Raw genomic sequence first — 18,866 nt, 5'->3', positions numbered from 1 at the left:
CTCCTATTGTCTGCCCTCCCTGGTCCAAGTTGTCCTTTGTGGTTTGTTATAGTTTTTTTTTTGAGACTTTTACCTTTTGTTTGTAATTTGCCTGCTTCCTTAGTTTTGTGTTTTGTTACAGCTTTTCATTAGAATAAAGCTCGCTTTTTGTTAAACCCTGAATCCCTCCTCCTTACTGCACTTGGATCCTTTCTCCCCCAACTCTGACAAGGGGATGTGGTGTGTGTTAACCAGTCGGCTTTGAGTTCAGATTGCAGAACAGTGATATGATAAACTCACATGAGTTAATTTGAAGAATAAAAACAGCCTCTTTAATGTGTTTCTGTGAATGATATGTATGTCGGTACCTTGGCAGACCACAGCCAGGGTCAGCACGCCGCAGTTCTCCATGCACTGACTGTGGGCGCTCTCAAAGGAGATTCGGCTGCAGATCCCCATGTCTTCTTCTTCTGGCGCCTCCTCGTCGGTAACAGCTGTGCGGCGAGCGTTGTCAGCTGCGTGCCTCTTCAGGACGTTTCCCGCCCCGATCATCATACGAGTCGCCTGGGTGGAGAGAGGAGAGGGGGTCAGAAGAAACAGCTAACTCAATGCTTCCACTTCTGTAGTACTTGGGTAAATTCACTTGATGAAAAAATTGTATGAATGTAGCTAGGTTTCACATTTTACAAACCATATGTAGTTTCATCAGAGTTGAGTCCTTGAACTCTGTCCTTTGGTAGGTCTGCATAACCCTGTGTGCTGACTTCAGGAACTATGTATGTATAATGTATTAATAATGTGCTAGGAACCCGTAATTGGTTACCGTAATTGTTTTGTGTGCGTGTGTGTGTGTGTGTGTCTGTGTGTGTGTGTGTGTGTGTGTGTGTGTGTGTGTGTCTGTGTGTGTGTGTGTGTGTGTGTGTGTGTGTGTGTGTGTGTGTCACCTGTATGCGGTAGAAGGCTCTGCTTTTCTGCTGGTGCAGCAGGGCGTAGTAGTTGGCCAGCTCCACTAGCTGGTCCAGCTCTTTATCCGGGTATTTCTGCTTCAGCTCCCTAATGATACGAATCACCTGGAGAGCAGAGCAGATTCAAATAACTAAACCACACACACACACACACACACACACACACACACACACACACACACACACACACACACACACACACACACACACACACACACATACACACACACACTACACACACACACACACAACAACGCCCACCCTCTGCAGCTGGGAGTTAGAGTGGAGGATCACACACAGTTTTCTGCAATGCTGGAACTTTTTAAAAAGCAATCTCTCTCTCTGATGTCCTCTAATCTTTTAACTTCTGTTGAACGATTAATTGGTTTCATGAGTGGGTTGAAAAATACTTGGAAACATTTAATAAATGTCAAGATGCAGAGTGCTAACTTGATAATAAAGATTGTATTGCCAAACATTTAAAAAATAAAGGAGTCATTACACCACATGGCCTAAGATGTAGACTAAGGAATAATAACATCCAAGGAATGAAAGACTGGGTTGGTTCAGAAAAAAATTCAGATATTCTTTTTAAATGTCAGGACTTGAAGATGGTTAATTGAAATAAATATTTTGAACATTTGTTAATTTTTGTGCTCCGTTACACACATTTAGATTGAACTGAAATGATTTTCTTGTCTTAGTGTGTGTGATTTGAGCAGATATTGATACACTTCAGTGTTTACAATCTGTGGGTAATGACAAACGGATTTGATTATTAAGTGGGCAAGCAGAACACACTGATGGAGTGTGTGTTAGGCAGTATGCTATATTTAATTTGGAACACAGCCTACTTTAACTGGCAAGATCTGAAGCTGTTTACATTGTAACAAAAGTCAGATTTGTTTTGCACTTGATCCTGACTTTACCTGGCAAGACTAAACCATTTTGAGTGAGCATGCCAATAACAAATCACACTATTATAATAAATGAGCAGCAGGATGAGAACCAATCCTGTTTGAACTCTTTCATTCTGTCATCCTCACTTTATCGTGTGGATGTTTCTCCCTGTGTCACTTTACTCGACTTCATGACCCTCATTATCGTATTATCGTCAGCCCACATTTACTCTCTCCTCTCCCTCCATCTGTCATTACCTATCTAACATTTCAGCATGCTACTAGCAGATTTAAAAGTGATCTTCAATCCCTCTGCATCCGCTTGACACGGTTAAGTGTCTACTTGTGAACTGAAACCTAGTTAGCATAAAAACAGGCATCACAAAATACAGAGCGCAGCATGCATCACTTTGGTAAATGGAAATCTACACTGGAGTCATTCATCGCGGTCGGGAACAGCCCCAACATTTCATGAGACAGTTTTGTCGTCTCCCGCAAGGAAATAATCCACTTTTTGCACATTAGTGTCATCTTCATAACAGCAGAAATTGTGTTTTCTATGTTCCCTGCATTTTTCACCGACACAAAACCTGGGAACGAGATTAGAGACATTTACAGAGCGCATTCTGCACTGATAACAGCCACTTCTCTTCAACAGCTTATGTGTGAATTAAAAACGGTCTCCACACTCTTTTTTCAGTCTCTGCAAACCATAGTGACAGCAGTGACATCATTTCTATTCGACACTTAACTACCAAGACTGTATAGGGATGGGTATCGTTAAGATTTTAACAGAATTATTGGAAAAACTAAACGAATTGGAAACGGTTATTACTTACTTACTGTGTACTTCTTCTCCACTACAATTCAGAGGTAAATGGTGTACTTTTACTCAACTACATGTATTTAATACCTTTAGTTACTTTACAGATTTGGATTAATGATGTGAAATATATTCAACCCTTTAAATCACACTTTAGTACTTCTCCCGCCTTACACGTAATATTTCTCTGTCTGAATACAGCCCTGAAAAAATTAAGACACCACTCCATTTTTTTCTTAAATCTCAATCTCTACTTGTATGGCAGCCATTCCAGTGTCTGTTGAATTCCAACACAGAATGTCAGTAATTTATAGAATACAATAACAAACAAAAAGTGGTCTCTCGCTGTTTGGAGAGATTGCTTGTGTTTAAGTGATTATGCGAAAATACTTATGTCAAACTAGCATTGTCTGCCTTATAGAGTGTACATTTTGAAAGCTCTGTGCTCTCTGTCCCCGGCAGATCTCTGTGTACGGCGCTGCAGTGTGTCTGTGAGAGAGCTTTGATTGCCAACCCGACTGAGGTACTTTGCAGAGTTAAGACTGTTACTCACTAAATCTGGTGTCTGTGTTCGCTCCAGTCGGAACATTATATCCCTAATTCAAACTGGAATGCTCTGTGTTTCATGTCTCAATGCTCCCTGAAACAATGAATCCGTCAATGCTGCCAAGTTTTGTAATGCAGGTCTGTGTATGGTCCCCATGCTATCTTAGAAATGTATACATTTATCCTCTGTGCTCATTGTAAGTGAGGAACATCAATAATAAACATTTAGTTGTAAGTTTAATTGTGTGTTAAGGGGTCATTTAGACTTTTCCAGTGACAAGGATTTGAACATTTGAGATTTGAGTGGACATCCCTTACTTTTTCTCAAGTCTAAGATTCCTGATAAATATGTGACCCGGCCTCAATACAGAAAAAACACCTTACGGATTGACCTCTCTAAGAAAAATCCTATCTGTATCGGCTGTGTTCCTTCCTGTTCAAGACGTCTATGCTTATCTCGACTTAAGAAATCCTGCCTATCACTTTAATTTGATTCTCCATTCAGCACTCGTCCAGTCAGGCCTGTATCTTTGATAACAAAGTACCTGCAGGCATCTTGAGATGTCTGAGCCATGATAGCAAAGGATCTTTAAAAAAAAGACAGATTTTAAATGGTAACCCTGAGGAGTATGAGGCAGTGGGCGTACACTGGTACTTCACAGTTTGAGTAGCCTTTAGTAGTTATATTTCACTGTTAATTTTATTTATGGACAGTGTCCATCCTAATATAGGATTCCTCACTTTTGGAATCCCTGAGCTAGGAAGATTTTGAAACAGCTTAATACCCAATCTAACAACCGATAAAATGTTTTACCTTTAGGCCACCAGGCTGCTAAACCAACAGGCCTGAGTGCAATTACTAACTGATGAACTTTAGAACATTTTAAATGCACTTTAGAACTTTTTAAGTCATTGCACTTAATATGTATGATGTTATCGTTTGTCTGTCCTGCTGGCGTGTTTTTATAGTTTGTCTGTTTTCGTCACTGTGCACTATGACAGGGATACACTCAAACATCTCCTTGTATATTTTGTACAGTGACATAAATCCTTTCCTTTCTTCTCTACTCTCCTGTTATGCTGCATTTATATATACCAAAAATCCTGAATACCATCTTTAACTGAGCGTAGATCTCTCACCTCTTTGCGGCTCTCATCCAGCTCCTTGTTGCTCTCCACATTCACCATGGTGCTGTTGGAGTTGGGCAGGTTGCCACCCCCACCGATGTTATTGACGCCCGCTGCGCCATCCTGACCTACACTACAGTTCTCGGCAGGAACCACGGCACCACTTCTGTGTGTTAGCTTGCCATCTATGATCATCTCCATGCCCCCCTTGTTGGGCGTCAAGTCTCCCTCGGTTTCCACGACGATGCCGTGGCGCTTGTCGGCACGGTAACGTTTGCCCATGTACTTGTAGAAGAGCAGGCGGCGGTCTGCGATCCACGCCAGGATGACACACACCGGGAAGTACAGCAGGGTCACCAGGGCCTCCCACACCTGAACACACAGCTCAAGTTGTTGACTCTCTGGTTTGAAATCATTAGTACTGAGATGAGAACAGATGAGTCATGGTGCAGCAGGATTTAACTTGTTATTTATATTCATACTGTTAATACATGTTTCTGTTTCTTCTTCTTCTTCTTCTTCATCTTTGATATCCCTGTGTGTCTTCTTATGTTTTCTCTCTGTGTTTCTGTGTTGTTCTGTTGCTGCTATAACACCTACATTTCCCAACGGGATCAAGAAAGGTCCATCTTATCTTATCTTATCTTATGTCCCTTTAAGTACCGTACCATGAATAATTCCATCACTTCTGTATGTAAGTAGATAATAATGCAATTCTGCTGAAGCTGCTCTCAACTAGAGTTCCATGTCTGCTACAGAGCATATTATTGAACATTATTACATGGCTCAGTTGAATACTCGATTCTGATTGTCAATTCAGAACATGTGACACGTTGTTAATCCAGTAGTACTGACGCTGTCCTTGTTGTTAAGGAGGATCAAGAAAGAGAAAGGAAAGGGGATAAAAGACGAAGCGCTGGACATCAGATAAATCACCAGAAGAAGACAGACAGGAAGTAAACACTAACAGGAACACGGTCTGGGCTCTGCAGGGTTTAAGGACTTGTTAGTGGATCAGAAACTGTAAACAGACTTGAACAGTGACAGAAAACCTTGATCAGAGCTGCCGTAAAGTTGTTGTTGTCTCAGTTCCAGCCGTTGGTGTGCCGTGGAACAGAGGTTGTTTTTTCTTAGCGGAAGAAATACGATCAGTTTTGAGTCAATAAAATAATTTCAATTAATATTGGGAGTCGAGTCGTTAGTTTGTTTAGTATCTGGCCATGTAATAAGCGAGATAATGTGAAGCGAGGCGGTCATTATGGGGAAAAGAACACCTTTCAAGCTGATCAGGGAGCCTGACAATCAAAGAATCCCATTGGCTTACAGGCACAGGTCATCCCTGCAGCTTCTGTTCTTTAGTGTGTATTTGTATGGTGTGCATGCCTCTGTGTGGATGACTATCAGGATTATTGTCAAAGACAGTCTTGGTCTAAAATGTAACTTTCTCTACAACCAGCTGATTGGGCGGTAGGGAATAGAGATCGGCATTATCATAATCTGACAGCCACAGTGTAATGAGTGTACTCTAACAGGTGGCTTTTATTTGTTGCAAATCACCACAAAACTTAATTATTTTTAACCTTATTATTATTAAACACTTTACTTTTAACAACAGACTCAATGTCAACCAGCTGCTTATATTAAAATGATTTTGGAACCAGCGGTTGCATGGATACACCTGCAGTTATAGTCAAAAGCGTATCTATCCAAGTAATGATTATTAATACCCGACATGTCAACCATTCAACCAGTGTCAGCCCTAGTGAGGGTGAAACGATTCATTTAGCCTTGCCGGAGTATAAAGTTTACGTTCCCTCTAAAGCTCACTGGGTGTGTCTCACCTCCACAACGCCGGGTGAGATGACGGCAAGGATGAGGTAGAGCCAGATGTAGGCGAAGATGCTCCAGAAGGCGGTGATGAAGAACACCCTGAGATGTTTGATCTTGCGGGTCTCGCCCTCGGGGATCGTCCACACACAGATCCCCAAGATCACAAACATGTTGAAGGCGGCGCTGCCTACGATGGTCCCTGGTCCCAACTCCCCAGCATTGAAGCCGTGACCGCACACCTGCAGAGAATAAGCGTGTGAGGTTTGTATTCGGGAGGAGAGGGTAGAGACAGAGAGCAGTGACAAGACAAAGAGCTACCTTCCAACACTCTTTACATGGCACGGCAGTCATTATTGTCCTTAACATAAGAGAAAAGTAATGCCCATGCTTTGAAAAAGAATAACCAGTCTGATGTCTATCAATCTCTTTACTTTAATAACATGTTAACTGCTGAAGATGTTAAAGTTTTACAGATACAACTAAGAAAGAGTGTTTCGTTTAAGCATAAAGGAATGGAACATGATGAAAAAAGAAGGACCCAGAGAGAGAAGCAGGGAAGAGAGCACCGGCGGCATAAATAGATCCACATCAAACCCTGTGATACTAAGACAGGATGTGTGTGTGTGTGTGTGTGTGTGTGTGTGTGTGTGTGTGTGTGTGAGAGTGCGCGTGCGTGCGTGTATACCTCTATAACAGACAGCAGTATCTCCGGAGCACTGGAGCCGAGAGCCATGAGCGTCAGATTGGACACGGTTTCGTTCCAGATTCGAACCGTTGCCACCGATGTCTCTCCGTTAGGCAGAGTGATGGTCACCTCCTTCTCCTGTTGGCCCAAACACACAATAACCGTTCATAAATTCCCTGGAAAACTTGAAGGTGTTTAATCACTGTAAATTCCTACATGTGTATCCAGTGTCCTCAAAATCTGATTATGAAAGGTTTTCCTGATTTGGAAAGTTCACTGAAACTAGTTTTTATTGTTTGGTTGATTCATGTTTTTCTACTGTACCGCCTTTGACGATAAATCCAACCCTTTTCATATCACATATTGCTGATGCTTGCAGGAGTTTCCAGCTGTCTCCTGCATGTGTTCCCTGCACCTGTCTGCCCGGGGAGCATCAGAAAACATTCACTACAGGGATTTTCAACTCCTATAAGGCTTTTTAGGCAACCTGTTCAATAACTTTAGAAAGACTGCATGAATTTTTAAGCTTGAACTTGTCACTAAAGACATGAGCCTTTTATTTATTTTCACAGTATATTAGTCTGATCTATATTCCATCTGAGGTTTTAAGAAAGTATTTTAACAAACACAGCCTACCTGACAAAAACAAAGTTACTGTGAAAATAAAAGAGACTTTTTAAAATTCTAGTTAGCTTTAGAATATGTATGAAGTTTCATGGTTCCTGCACTCATTCTGTCTTTGTTTATTCATGTGATTGTTCGGGGGCAGTGGGGCAGGATTATATTTCTCATGCACTGCTGTCGGGATATTGTGAGAATTTCAGAAAATAAGACAAAAAACAGCCATCTGTCATTTATCAGAGGATAGTGATGAAGAAAGCTGTGATTTTCATTATTATCTCTAATAATTGCTCTATGGTATTTGGATACCGCTGTGTTAAATGATCTATGAAGAGTGAGTTCTGCAAACCTGTTCTATCCAAGAATTCCAAAATCCTTCAAATAATCAATTATCAATTATCAGTCATATTTCCAAATTGATAATGTAGTATACTTTATGAGACCATTTCATGAGACTACAATAATTACTACTCCAGTTGAGTTAATGTAACAATTAATTATTACAATTAATATTAACATAAATAAAATGACTATATTAGATCATTATGAATTCCTTAAATACTTAACTGTTGATTATCAGTCCTTGTTTATGTTTTATAATGATCCACTCTTCTATTAATATGAACGATTAGGAATAATTGTTGATAAACCGGACATGCTCTTGCTAGTTCCCCACATTTAGGTGGCTACTTTTGAGTAATGATACTTTTGACACCAAAAAGTGAGGTGTACTCATTATCACAAAACAGATTTGTGATAATGCATTTCCCAGCTGATCCAAGAGGCTTTATAAAGAGCTTATTTAACTTCTGAGGTAGGATCATTTTCACAAAATCAATCAAAAAATCAAGCAGAATAAAAATGCAATATTTACCTCTGAGATACAGAGAGGAGTACGTAACACTGAAAGGAAATACCCAAGCACTCAACAATTTATCCTGATGTACAGTACTGAGTTATTTTCCACCTCTGCTAAATAAATCTACATTCCTCTGATAAAGGAGGTGTCTCACGGGGATATACCGCAGCTCCTTCCTTCCTGCAGCGGTCAGACTGTACAACCATCATGGCCCCCTGTAGACCACCACACATAACTATACCCCACACCATGTGCGATATAATGTGCAATATATACTGTATATATATATTAACTGTGTTAACATATATATATATATATATATATATATATATGTATATATACAGTTAATTAACTGTGCAACATTTACCTGGCTGCTACACCTCAGAACGGTCTACTTTTAGGTCTCTGTAAAATATTTGTATATATTTTTTGTATCTTTTTGTAACATTAGCTGTCTGTGGCTCTTTTTTTGCTGTAACAAATGAAAAATGTCCCCTCTGTGGGACGAAATAAAGGGATTCTGATTCTGAATCTGATTAAAGCTGTACTGTCCTCAGCATGAGGAGAGCAGAAAACAGCACACGTCTGTACTCTGCTCTCCCTCCGGCTGACCTGAATGCCTCCTCTGACCTCATTTTCTGCCTCAACACCTGAACCATTACAGGCTTTCATTGGTTCAGGTGGTTATTATGCCACTAATGGCTAAAGTTGTATTTTTGGGATGGTAAAAAGGTTTCCTCAGGACTGAAATGACTATTTTGACATCATTATTCTAATTTTTAATAAACATGATAAAATAATTATGGTTTGATATTCGCAGTAATCTTTAACACAAAGATATGTGTCTGTGCGCTGAATGGGCCAGGACCTCTCTGCAGCGAGAATCTCATTCAAAATGGAAATCTGACACAGATTTTGCTTTTAAAAATAGTGAGACTCTTGTGATTTACAAATTGCAACAGCCCATACTGTAATGGTGATAACATTTATTAAGTCAAAGTATAAATAGATACACTTTGTGACTCTTATTTTCATGGGTACACACACAGCCCGGTCTCTGGGGTCAGTTAAAATATGAAAAAGGATAAATGAGTGGAGAGGGAAATCTATATTAATCTCCTTAAAGGGCTTTATCAGGCCTGGCTTGCAGATGATGTAAACTCAGACAGCTTCACTTCCTCTTTCACATCAACCCCCCACTGACCCTCAGCTTAACAAGCACTGAGGAGAGGGCTAACAAAAGTGTGAGTTTATTTTTAGTTGGGATTTATGTTTGGTCAGCATGGTTTCTGTCCGCTATGAGTCAACTGCAAGCAACATGGCTACAGCCAAAACCCATGCAGGGGAAGTGTGAGAGAATGAGAGGGAAATATATGTTGAGTTCAGAGGGCTGCTTACTGCCTTCCCTCACACTGTCTGCTCCTTCTGCATGGATGGATGTATAAAACTTAGCATATATTTAACATTGAACCATCACCACTATGTATTGTGTGATGAAGAAGAGGAAGAGATGGATTTGTTTTTCCTTCTGTCCATACGTTGCAAGTCTGTGGTCTAAGATTCAATATTGGCTAATATTAGCAATATTGATTTTACATTTCAACCTTTCCCCAATTTAACCAAGCTTCTGTAAAAATAGTCCACAGATACTAACGGAGAGTGGGACTTTATGCGATAATGAATGCTTGGCTGTTATGTGTGTTTTTGGTTGTAATGGGCTGTCACCCTAGTAATCTGAAATCTTGTATTGTTACTTTTATTTTATTTGATGATTGTATTTTACTTTTTGTGAGATGGGAATGTCATCTCCCTAGGCTGGTTATAGTATTTTTCTCTTAGGAAGGTTTCCTAGCTGAGAGATATGACCATGATAAACGCTCTTTGCGTCCTAGATGATAGGAAAGGAGCTTAAGTCTGTTATCTCCTTTAGGATAGGACACACTGGACCATCCTTTACCAACATAAGTAAGATAATGCTGTCCTACAATACCTTGTGGCTGCATGATTTTAAGTGACACATCATTCATCATGACATACAAATGAAGTTCATGTAAGTAACAGAGCTTATTGAGGATTTTGAATCTAATGCCATAACTTGCTAAAATGTCTCCACTGATTAGTGTGGTGGTTCCTAAGCTGATTCTCAAAAATGTTTCAATGGTGATATGTACAGAATCAGATTTGTATTCAAATATTTAAAACCATTATATTAATTTGGATTCATGTTGAGTGGACAGGATGGTGGGAGTAAGAATATAATTAACATTATGTTATCATAACCAAGATGCCCAGTGTAAGCGCAGTCCCATTCTCTTTTCCTATAAGTCCTGATGAATTCTTCTTCACACCATTTCATAACCCCATAACATTTTTCATTGAGGCCAAGGAAAAGTGTTTAGAAAAGACAAAGAAAGAGCTAAAGTTAGAGAGCTAAATTCAAGCACTTTCAATGACCCATGTCTGCAGTGAACAAACTGAACTGCGACTTTAATTAAATGTATCATGTCAAATTTCACATAACTGTATTAGGTTAGTTGAAAGCAATAATATGAATTAAACAAATTATATTAGGTTCAACATAATATTATTGATTTCAACTAACCGAATACAGTTATGTGAAATGTGTTGACCTGATACATTTAATTAAAGTATTTTACAGCACGTATATTTCTTTAAAGGAGCCATCCTCACCTGTGAAGTGATGACCTCTATGGAGGCCATGAAGCGGTCTGCGATGATGGACACGCCCAGGAACATGTACATGAGCGACGCGAAGTACACCACAGCTCGGGCCACCTGCTCGCCCACTGCCGGCCGGTTGGGCTGCCAGACGGGCAGCAGGATGCCAGGCCGGCACATCGACACCTCCCCACACTTCTCCTTCTTGGCAGGCGTGGTGCTGTTACCGTAAGGCATGGAGGGCGGGAAGAAGGAGGGAAACATGGAGGGTGACACCGACCGAGCCTCGGGGTCACTGCTGGGGAAGCTGCTGGGGTTGCTTCGGTGGGACTCCGACTGGCAGGGAGGCAGTGGGAGGAGGAAGAGGAGGATGAGGAAGAGGAACGGGGTGGGAGCGGCCAAGAGAGACATGGCGGCGTGTTGTCCCACAAGAAGCAGTTGAAGCAGAGGACAGCGGGGATAGGCCGAGGAAGAGGGAGGTGGGAGGGGGAGACACTGCGTAGCGCTGAGGGTGGTGCGACTAGCTCACCTACAGGGGGAGAAAAAAGAGAGAAACAGCACATGAGTTTCTGTAACACACTGAAGAGAACTTTAACCTTCTAACGGCAACAAGGAAGCCTTTCGTCCTCTTTTCTTACAGCTTGCTCCATTTAGTTTTGAAAAGGCACACACGAGAGGAGTTTCACTGAGCACCGTGTTACAGTCAAGTCACCAATTCTCGAGTCCCCACTCTTCGAGTCAGAGTCCAAGTCTGAGTCAACAAAGAAGAGCCAGAGTCAAATCCGAGTCCGAGTCATCATAACCTGTGATCGAGTCCGAGTCACCCGAATCTGAGTCACAAGTCTGGGTCGTCATGTATTAATCTGAGTGGATATATTTGTTTAAATTTAGCCGTTGTTGTTTATTGTCTACGAGTTTCTACATCAGCACTTGAGTCCGACTCAAGCCTGAGGCCAGGACTCGAGTACTCCAAGTCTGATCAGAGGAGCATGTGAATGCATCATTGGAGTGCTAATTTAGATTTCTAACTTTTAATCCGGAGAATTTAATGAGTAGAAACTTTCGGCTCTACTTTTTGAGAATTTTAAACAAAATATGCACTATTAATTAAAGTGCCACAGCAGATCCATGGTGTTTTACATCCATTAATGGCTGATTCTTTTTTTGCTTTTGAATGTCAACTCTATCTTGAGAATGTGTCCGTGTTTATCCGAGGGCGTCATGACTCATCTGTCGACCTTCATTCAAATGAAGTTTTTATACTTATATTGTTAGAGAAGTTCTAGAAGAAACACAAGTGGCTACATTTAAACTTTCATCTTTTCGTTCTGAAAGGATGAAAGCTGTGATTCATAGCCGATGACGTGGTTCAGCGGCACTCTGGTCATGATGCTGAGTCACTGGTGGTCCGTCAAGGCCACGAGCAAAACATGTTGACAAATTGTAATGCAACTTTTGACGAGGGCTGTCAAGAAATATACATACAGAATCAAAATGCAATATTATGTTTTTTTTTAAATAAAATGTTGCATTTATTCTCAAAGAACTATAGACATTTAATTCATAGTTTAATAAGAGGACTTGTTCCAGTACAATAGACAGTCCTGAGTGCAATACTCTTTCAAATATCTAATGGAACTGTTTGAAATGATATGTTTTCACGCCATCACTCTTAATTATTTACTCCCCCATGTATGATTGAGCTCATTTAAAGTCTGTATCATTGTAATGTTAAAAATCACAATTATATATAAAACACTAGATCAATATACAACAACTTAAATTCAAGAAAAATTGAAAACTTTAAGCACAATATATAATACAATTACATTTAAATAAAACAACACTGATGTGAATATAACCAGACCTCATACAGTGGTCAAATGACTTTTGGGGTATTTTTGAAAGCAATGCAGTGGTCACAATCCAGTCTCTGTTATTTACCTGTGACCGTGTGTGTGTGTGTGTGTGTGTGTGTGTGTGTGTGTGTGTGTGTGTGTGTGTGTGTGTGTGTGTGTGTGTGTGTGTGTGTGTGTGTGTGTGTGTGTGTGTGTGTGTGTGTGTGTCAGTTTGAGCTACAGTAGCTCCTCTGTTCGACCACACGGACCAGCCTTCCCTCACCATACGCATCAATGAGCCTTAGCCACCCATGACCCTGTCGCCGGTTCACCGGTTTTCCTTCCTTGGACCTCTTTTGGTAGGTACTGACCCCTGCAGACCGGGAACCCCCCACAGGAGCTGCAGCTCCAACACATCCACTTTGAGGACAAAGTGTTCACTTGCTGCCTAACAACACTGTTCTTCACCTGACCTGTTTGGGTTCATGATGTTACAGCTGATCGGTGTATGATCATAGTTGAACAGTTGCCAATCTTTTCTTTCACCTTTAACAGTAAACAGGTAACATTCTGAGAGATCATTTTACAAATTACATTAAAAGTTATTCATCTAAAACACTCCGTAAACTCAGGACTTGTTGTTTGTTGATAACAAACCAAGGTCAGCCTGTTCAAATGTTGCCGATCAGTTTGATAAACTTATGGAAGCAAATATTGTGACAGGTCAAACAGACATGACAAGCTGGATATTTGAGTTTTCCTTTGTAACCCAACCACATGTTTATTCTCCATGTTTGCTCCTCGGTATCTCCTGTGACCCGACAGGACACCACAGAGCAGCAGAATCATGTTGTCTACAAAAACAACCGGAGAGAAAGAACAAGAATCCACGTCCACGAGAATGTCTGTTTGTTCTGAAGAGTAGCTCCGGGCCTGTTGTGATGTTACTCCAATTACCAGAGGACGTGTTTAAGCAAAACAGACAGAGATTGATGAGACTTACTTCAAATCAAATGATGAAATTAAACCGAGGAGCTGAGATAATCTGTTAGTATTAAAATATAGTTTTGTCTTCCATCCATCCTTTATGACCCCTAACACCCTCAGAAATCAGGCTCTAATTGAAATTCACATCCACAGGAGTGTCTCTGGTGTTGATAAGGGCTTTTAAAATGTGTTAGGGTACATGTAGGCGTTTTATTAATTTAATCTCCCTGTTTAGTGATCTGTCTCATTTCTCTTGTAGCAACAAGGAGTGTCAGTGGAGCTGGGAGCGCCTCCAAACGGAAAAACAAGAGAAGAGACTGCGCTGTGACTCACTCAGGAGCCAGCACAATCTGAAGCTATTTGTTCATGATGATTAACCCACCTGCCACTGCATGTATGCACTGTGCAATTTGAACAAAAGTATCAATTTAATACAGATTGCTTTAAATTGAAATCTAGTTCCAAACAAATTATCTTAAGCCTTCACAAGTGCATAAGTGTTTTTGAGCCTGTCTATGAGTTTGCTTTTCAAATTTGGGGCAGTTGGAAAATAGTTTTTCCTGTGAAATTGGGATGTTGATGGATGGAGGTAGAGTTTAAAGAGAACTTGATGAAGAGTGAAAGGTAAGCAATGGATGGAAGATGAGAAAAAGATGAAATAGACCAGAAAGGTTTTACAGGATAATTATTTGATCAGTATTTTTGGAGACACTCAGCACAGCACACTAAACGGATTAAATCCTTTGGCTGAGAAAATGAAAGGAAAGGTGTAAGGGCTAGGATTGAGGTGGAATAAAAAGTAGGGAGGGGAGGTGCAGAAGGAGGGACAGGGGATGAAGGGTTAATTAAAGAGGAGTAAAATAAGTGATAGGGATAACTGGAGTCACGGAAGAACAAAGAGAAAAAAGTCATAAATGGCAAGGAAGATGAGTGTGTAAGAAGGGAGGAGAGGGTGAAAAGGAACGATGAGGAGCAACGTCCTAAAGACGTTTATATTCACCATCCAGGCTAAGTGTGGTACCATGGAAACAAGGAGAGAGGTTGGGTGGGACAATCAATCAAGAGGGTCAGGGTGCTGAAGGGAGGGATGGGGGTAGACATAGTAACTCTGCCTATACTGAAAAACACACTCTATGTAACCCCTCCCCTTTTCTGTACTACAAGTACTGCAAGTATTTGTTCCTAATTTATAGAAAAATGACAAACACACACACACACACACACACACACACACACACACACACACACACACACACACACACACACACACACACACACACACACACACACACACACACACACACACACACACACACACACTCCTCTACTCCTCCCTCTGTCCCCGCCCTCCTCTGTGTATCTGATGGCTCCTCTCCCATCATGCATGTTACAGTAACTGCCTTCATTAGCCTCTGACTGTAACCCCCCCCCCCCCCACTCATCAGTCATTTACACAGTGCCTTAAACAATAATTGGCGATACTGTAGGTCTGTTCCTTTTAATTCCATTTGGTTCTGACCAGGAAGGAAGGTTTATTTCATGGATTACTGTAATGTGTGTGTGTTCTGCGGCACCATTGGTAGCTCTTAGGATATACTCGGTTTCCTCTTCACGTGCCATAACCAGACTGTTTATTCAAGTGTACAACTAAAGGGAATGCTTTGTGCCTTATCTGTGGCTTTGTGTGTCTCAGGCTGACTGGCGGCTGGCTGTACAGCTGCTGAATGTCACCGCGTTCGCCTGCTGTCAGCACAGACCCACAGAAACATGTGGAGCTCTGGACCTGAGAGGCAGGGCCTGTTATATTTAAAAGATTGCTTTGTACAATGGCTGAATACTCTCCACTCCTCTGGCGCACAGCCGTAACTGGGTATACTCGGGTCATTATCATTGGATATTCTGATGTTGTGGCTACAGAATAAGTCAGCCCAGGTTGCTGCTGTTTCTGTCGTTACATTTTGTCATTAAAATACTGTAAATCACAGGAAATGAAGACAATTCTGAAACGACTGTCCTGACGGTAAAGTCTTAAGTTAAATAAAAAAAGCTCTAGAGACATTAATATTGTGACACTATTGCATTGTGGGATGCTGAATCGCACACACTTTGTATTGTTTAAAGGCTGCTTAGTCATGGTCACACCATCCTTTCCTCCATTATCCAAATTGATGTATAATATCAATAAGTAATTTGTGCTGAAGCAGATAGGGCAGGCGGAGGATTTCATTATAGCAACTCAAATAGGTTCTCAGAGGAAAATATGCTTCGACTTAATGACATGTTGAGGCCTTTTCGCTTTGTCTGCATGATGTCCCCCTATATTTCCTTAATATCACTATCAAATAAAGGCTGGGAAGGAGGCACTATTCACTGCTCACAGGACTGAACCACTGCAGGGTGGGGGGGGGTGTCTGAATCAATCCCAATGTCCACATTATGCACCCGCAGAATATGAGCAGTGGTCCTGCAAAGTCAACCAGGTTATAGGGCTGTACCACTGTCAAATCATGAAGTTATTGAGGGCTCTCCAGCAAACGCTTTGAACCTCTCCCTGCACACTCTCCATACCCTGGCATTTTTAAATTAAGAATTTAACATAACATAAAGGAATGCAAACCAAGACAAACATTAACACTTTGTTTATTTATTAAACACATTGCTTCCTTTTCCCAAAATATGCTACAAAAAACATAAACACCAGAATTAAAGTTTTGCTGTCCCTTTGTACACAAAAAAACTGAAATGTAGACTTTAATAAACGTATTATGTCAACACATTTCACATTACTGAGTGTTAATGTGTACAAGTGTTTAGACGTTTTAGGCTCAAGGTGGACATTGGGAAATGGCCTCTTGGTTTAATAATGTGAAATAAGAAACAGTCATTCGTGACACACGATCACGGATCTCTTTGCCGATGAAGAGATATAAAAGCTCCTTCTTCAATAGGTGATCGTCTCTGAATATAAGTGATTGCTGGTGTCTGATATAGACAGTTCAGGAGTAATTTGAACCAGCTGACAGCTATCGGTGCTCCTTGTCACAAAATATTGATCCCAGAGGGGGTAATTTGTTCTGTTTTGTGCGTCACCTTGTATGGTCAGGTTAGAGGTCAGCTTCAGAACAGGCTCTGTAGCCCTGAGGGATTTTAGTGTCTTATTTCAGGCGGAGGACGCATGCTGTCATGGGGTTTGAACTTAGTCATTCATGTAGACAGGCATCAGCTGGAAATGCCAACAAGCTGTTTGCAAATAAACAGAGCATAACATCCCACAGTTATTCATGCATAAAGAAACACAATCCGTCATGTCCCCCAGATTTCAGTGTCCTCATCTGTCCACCGCAAGTGCGGTTAACACAATGACAAAGAGGGGTCGTCTTAGGTACCTGACGCACAAAACTCATCCAACAATGTGGATGACACACAGGCCTTCATCTTCACCAAACCCAACACTGCTCTGCCGTCCACCTCACTCACCACCATCCTTCAAGACATCAGGAGCTGGATGAGCAGGAGCTTTCTGAAGCTCAAGCCTCCATTACTCCTAACCTCATCATTGATAGCTTCCCTGTCCCCTTCTCCAGCCAAGTTAGAGCTTTGGTGTCACTCTGGACACTTTACACTTTCCAAATCCCCCTGAATGCTTTCTTCCAAACACACAACATATCTAGATTCCACCCACCCCTCAATCCAGCACAGAAATTGTCATTAAAATACTGTAAAACATATATACTGGGCGGTTGCGGCGTAGGGACTTTGCTTTGGCAACGTTCCCTATACTGCTCCCTGTGCGTCCTACATATGGCAGCCCACTGTTCCTAACGCAAGGATGGGTCAAATGCAGAATGTACATTTCCCCTCAGTGGGACCATTAAGGGCCCCTTCTTTTCTTCTTAATACAAGTCTGCTTTGTTCTACTGTCTCATTCAAAAACGAGATGGCATCAGCACAAATACAAAACTTTGTAGATTAAGAATTTTAGCTCATATCCACTTCTGTTATACAGTCTATGAATAATACATTTCTACAGTGTATAAATAATTGGGCAAAGACTCAGAGAGCTGCACCTCAAGGTCACCTTCCGCTGGGCTCTGCAGCAGTAAAGGCTCTGTTCGTTTCAAGCAGACAGCATTAGTTGTGGCAGCAACACACTTTTAAAGCGAGAGGCCTCTGTCCCTGGTGCTTTGGACCTTTTCCTGTTTACTCTCCCTCTCTCTGACACTCTCTCTTCTTCTCCTTCTTAATGTTCATTCTCCTATGTGGCTCACAAACACAAAGCGTTCCCTCTTTGAAAACTTTTCCGTCAATGAGCCACCCAAATTGTCCTTCAGCTGGCAGGGGGTCATTTTACTGTCGTCAAAAATGTCCTTGTCAGGATTTAGAATATAACTGTTCTTTGCCGCGTGTCACCCTCCTACGCACTCTCCCCTAATAACACCCTCCCTTTCCTTGCTGTCGTTGCTCCTCATTCACAGCATTGGGTTTTCTGAAGGACTATTTCATCAAACTCTTAGCCGCTGCAAAAACATCCGGCCGTCTTGATTAAAAGTGTTTTTTAATCTGGGACTTTAATCTACAGATCAAAGGCAGCAGACCATTCAGCCCAATGAGATCAAGATCAAGTACTATTTTTGTTTGTTGCAAACATTTGTCTGGGAGTTTGTATTGCAACCTGTTTTCTCTTTATAACTTACTAACAGCTAATATCATCATTTTTCACACAGCTAAATAAATGGCTCGATTCTGATTGGTGAATTTGGAATCTAAGAGGTCTGCTGTTTTTCACTAGCAGACTGTTCCTAGCTAAAGCAGACTGTCGCTAACGATAGCAGACTGTTTATAAGGACACTCTGATCAAAGGACTTTATGCAGTCATATCAATCCAGAGAAAAAATAGCGATCAACTTAACGTCAGCGGTGGCCAAGAAAAACGTCATTCTCCTACGAAAAACAATGTGGAATACTTTTGTAATAATATTCTTTTTATCTTCTATCTGGTAAGCACAAAACTTTTGGAGGAACTCCGT

The 18,866-nt window shown here is 41.1% G+C and overlaps 1 protein-coding gene across 1 annotated transcript in view; it reads right to left on the bottom strand.

Moving 5' to 3' along the window:
• The window catches only part of slc8a2b (solute carrier family 8 member 2b), a 69,137-nt gene that overhangs the window by 28,371 nt on the left and 21,900 nt on the right, over nucleotides 1–18,866 (bottom strand). The window contains exons 2-7 of the mRNA XM_063907832.1: nucleotides 11,027–11,543; nucleotides 6,856–6,993; nucleotides 6,182–6,409; nucleotides 4,353–4,712; nucleotides 924–1,049; nucleotides 348–543 (exon numbers count right to left, since the gene is read on the bottom strand). Of these exons, the coding sequence (XP_063763902.1) occupies nucleotides 348–543; nucleotides 924–1,049; nucleotides 4,353–4,712; nucleotides 6,182–6,409; nucleotides 6,856–6,993; nucleotides 11,027–11,425 (1,447 nt within the window). The 5' untranslated portion in view covers nucleotides 11,426–11,543. The remainder of the gene's footprint in view (nucleotides 1–347; nucleotides 544–923; nucleotides 1,050–4,352; nucleotides 4,713–6,181; nucleotides 6,410–6,855; nucleotides 6,994–11,026; nucleotides 11,544–18,866) is intronic.

Source organism: Eleginops maclovinus, chromosome 18 (assembly GCF_036324505.1).
Source record: "Eleginops maclovinus isolate JMC-PN-2008 ecotype Puerto Natales chromosome 18, JC_Emac_rtc_rv5, whole genome shotgun sequence".
NCBI lineage: Eukaryota > Metazoa > Chordata > Actinopteri > Perciformes > Eleginopidae > Eleginops > Eleginops maclovinus.
This window is presented reverse-complemented; position numbering and strand designations above follow the sequence as displayed.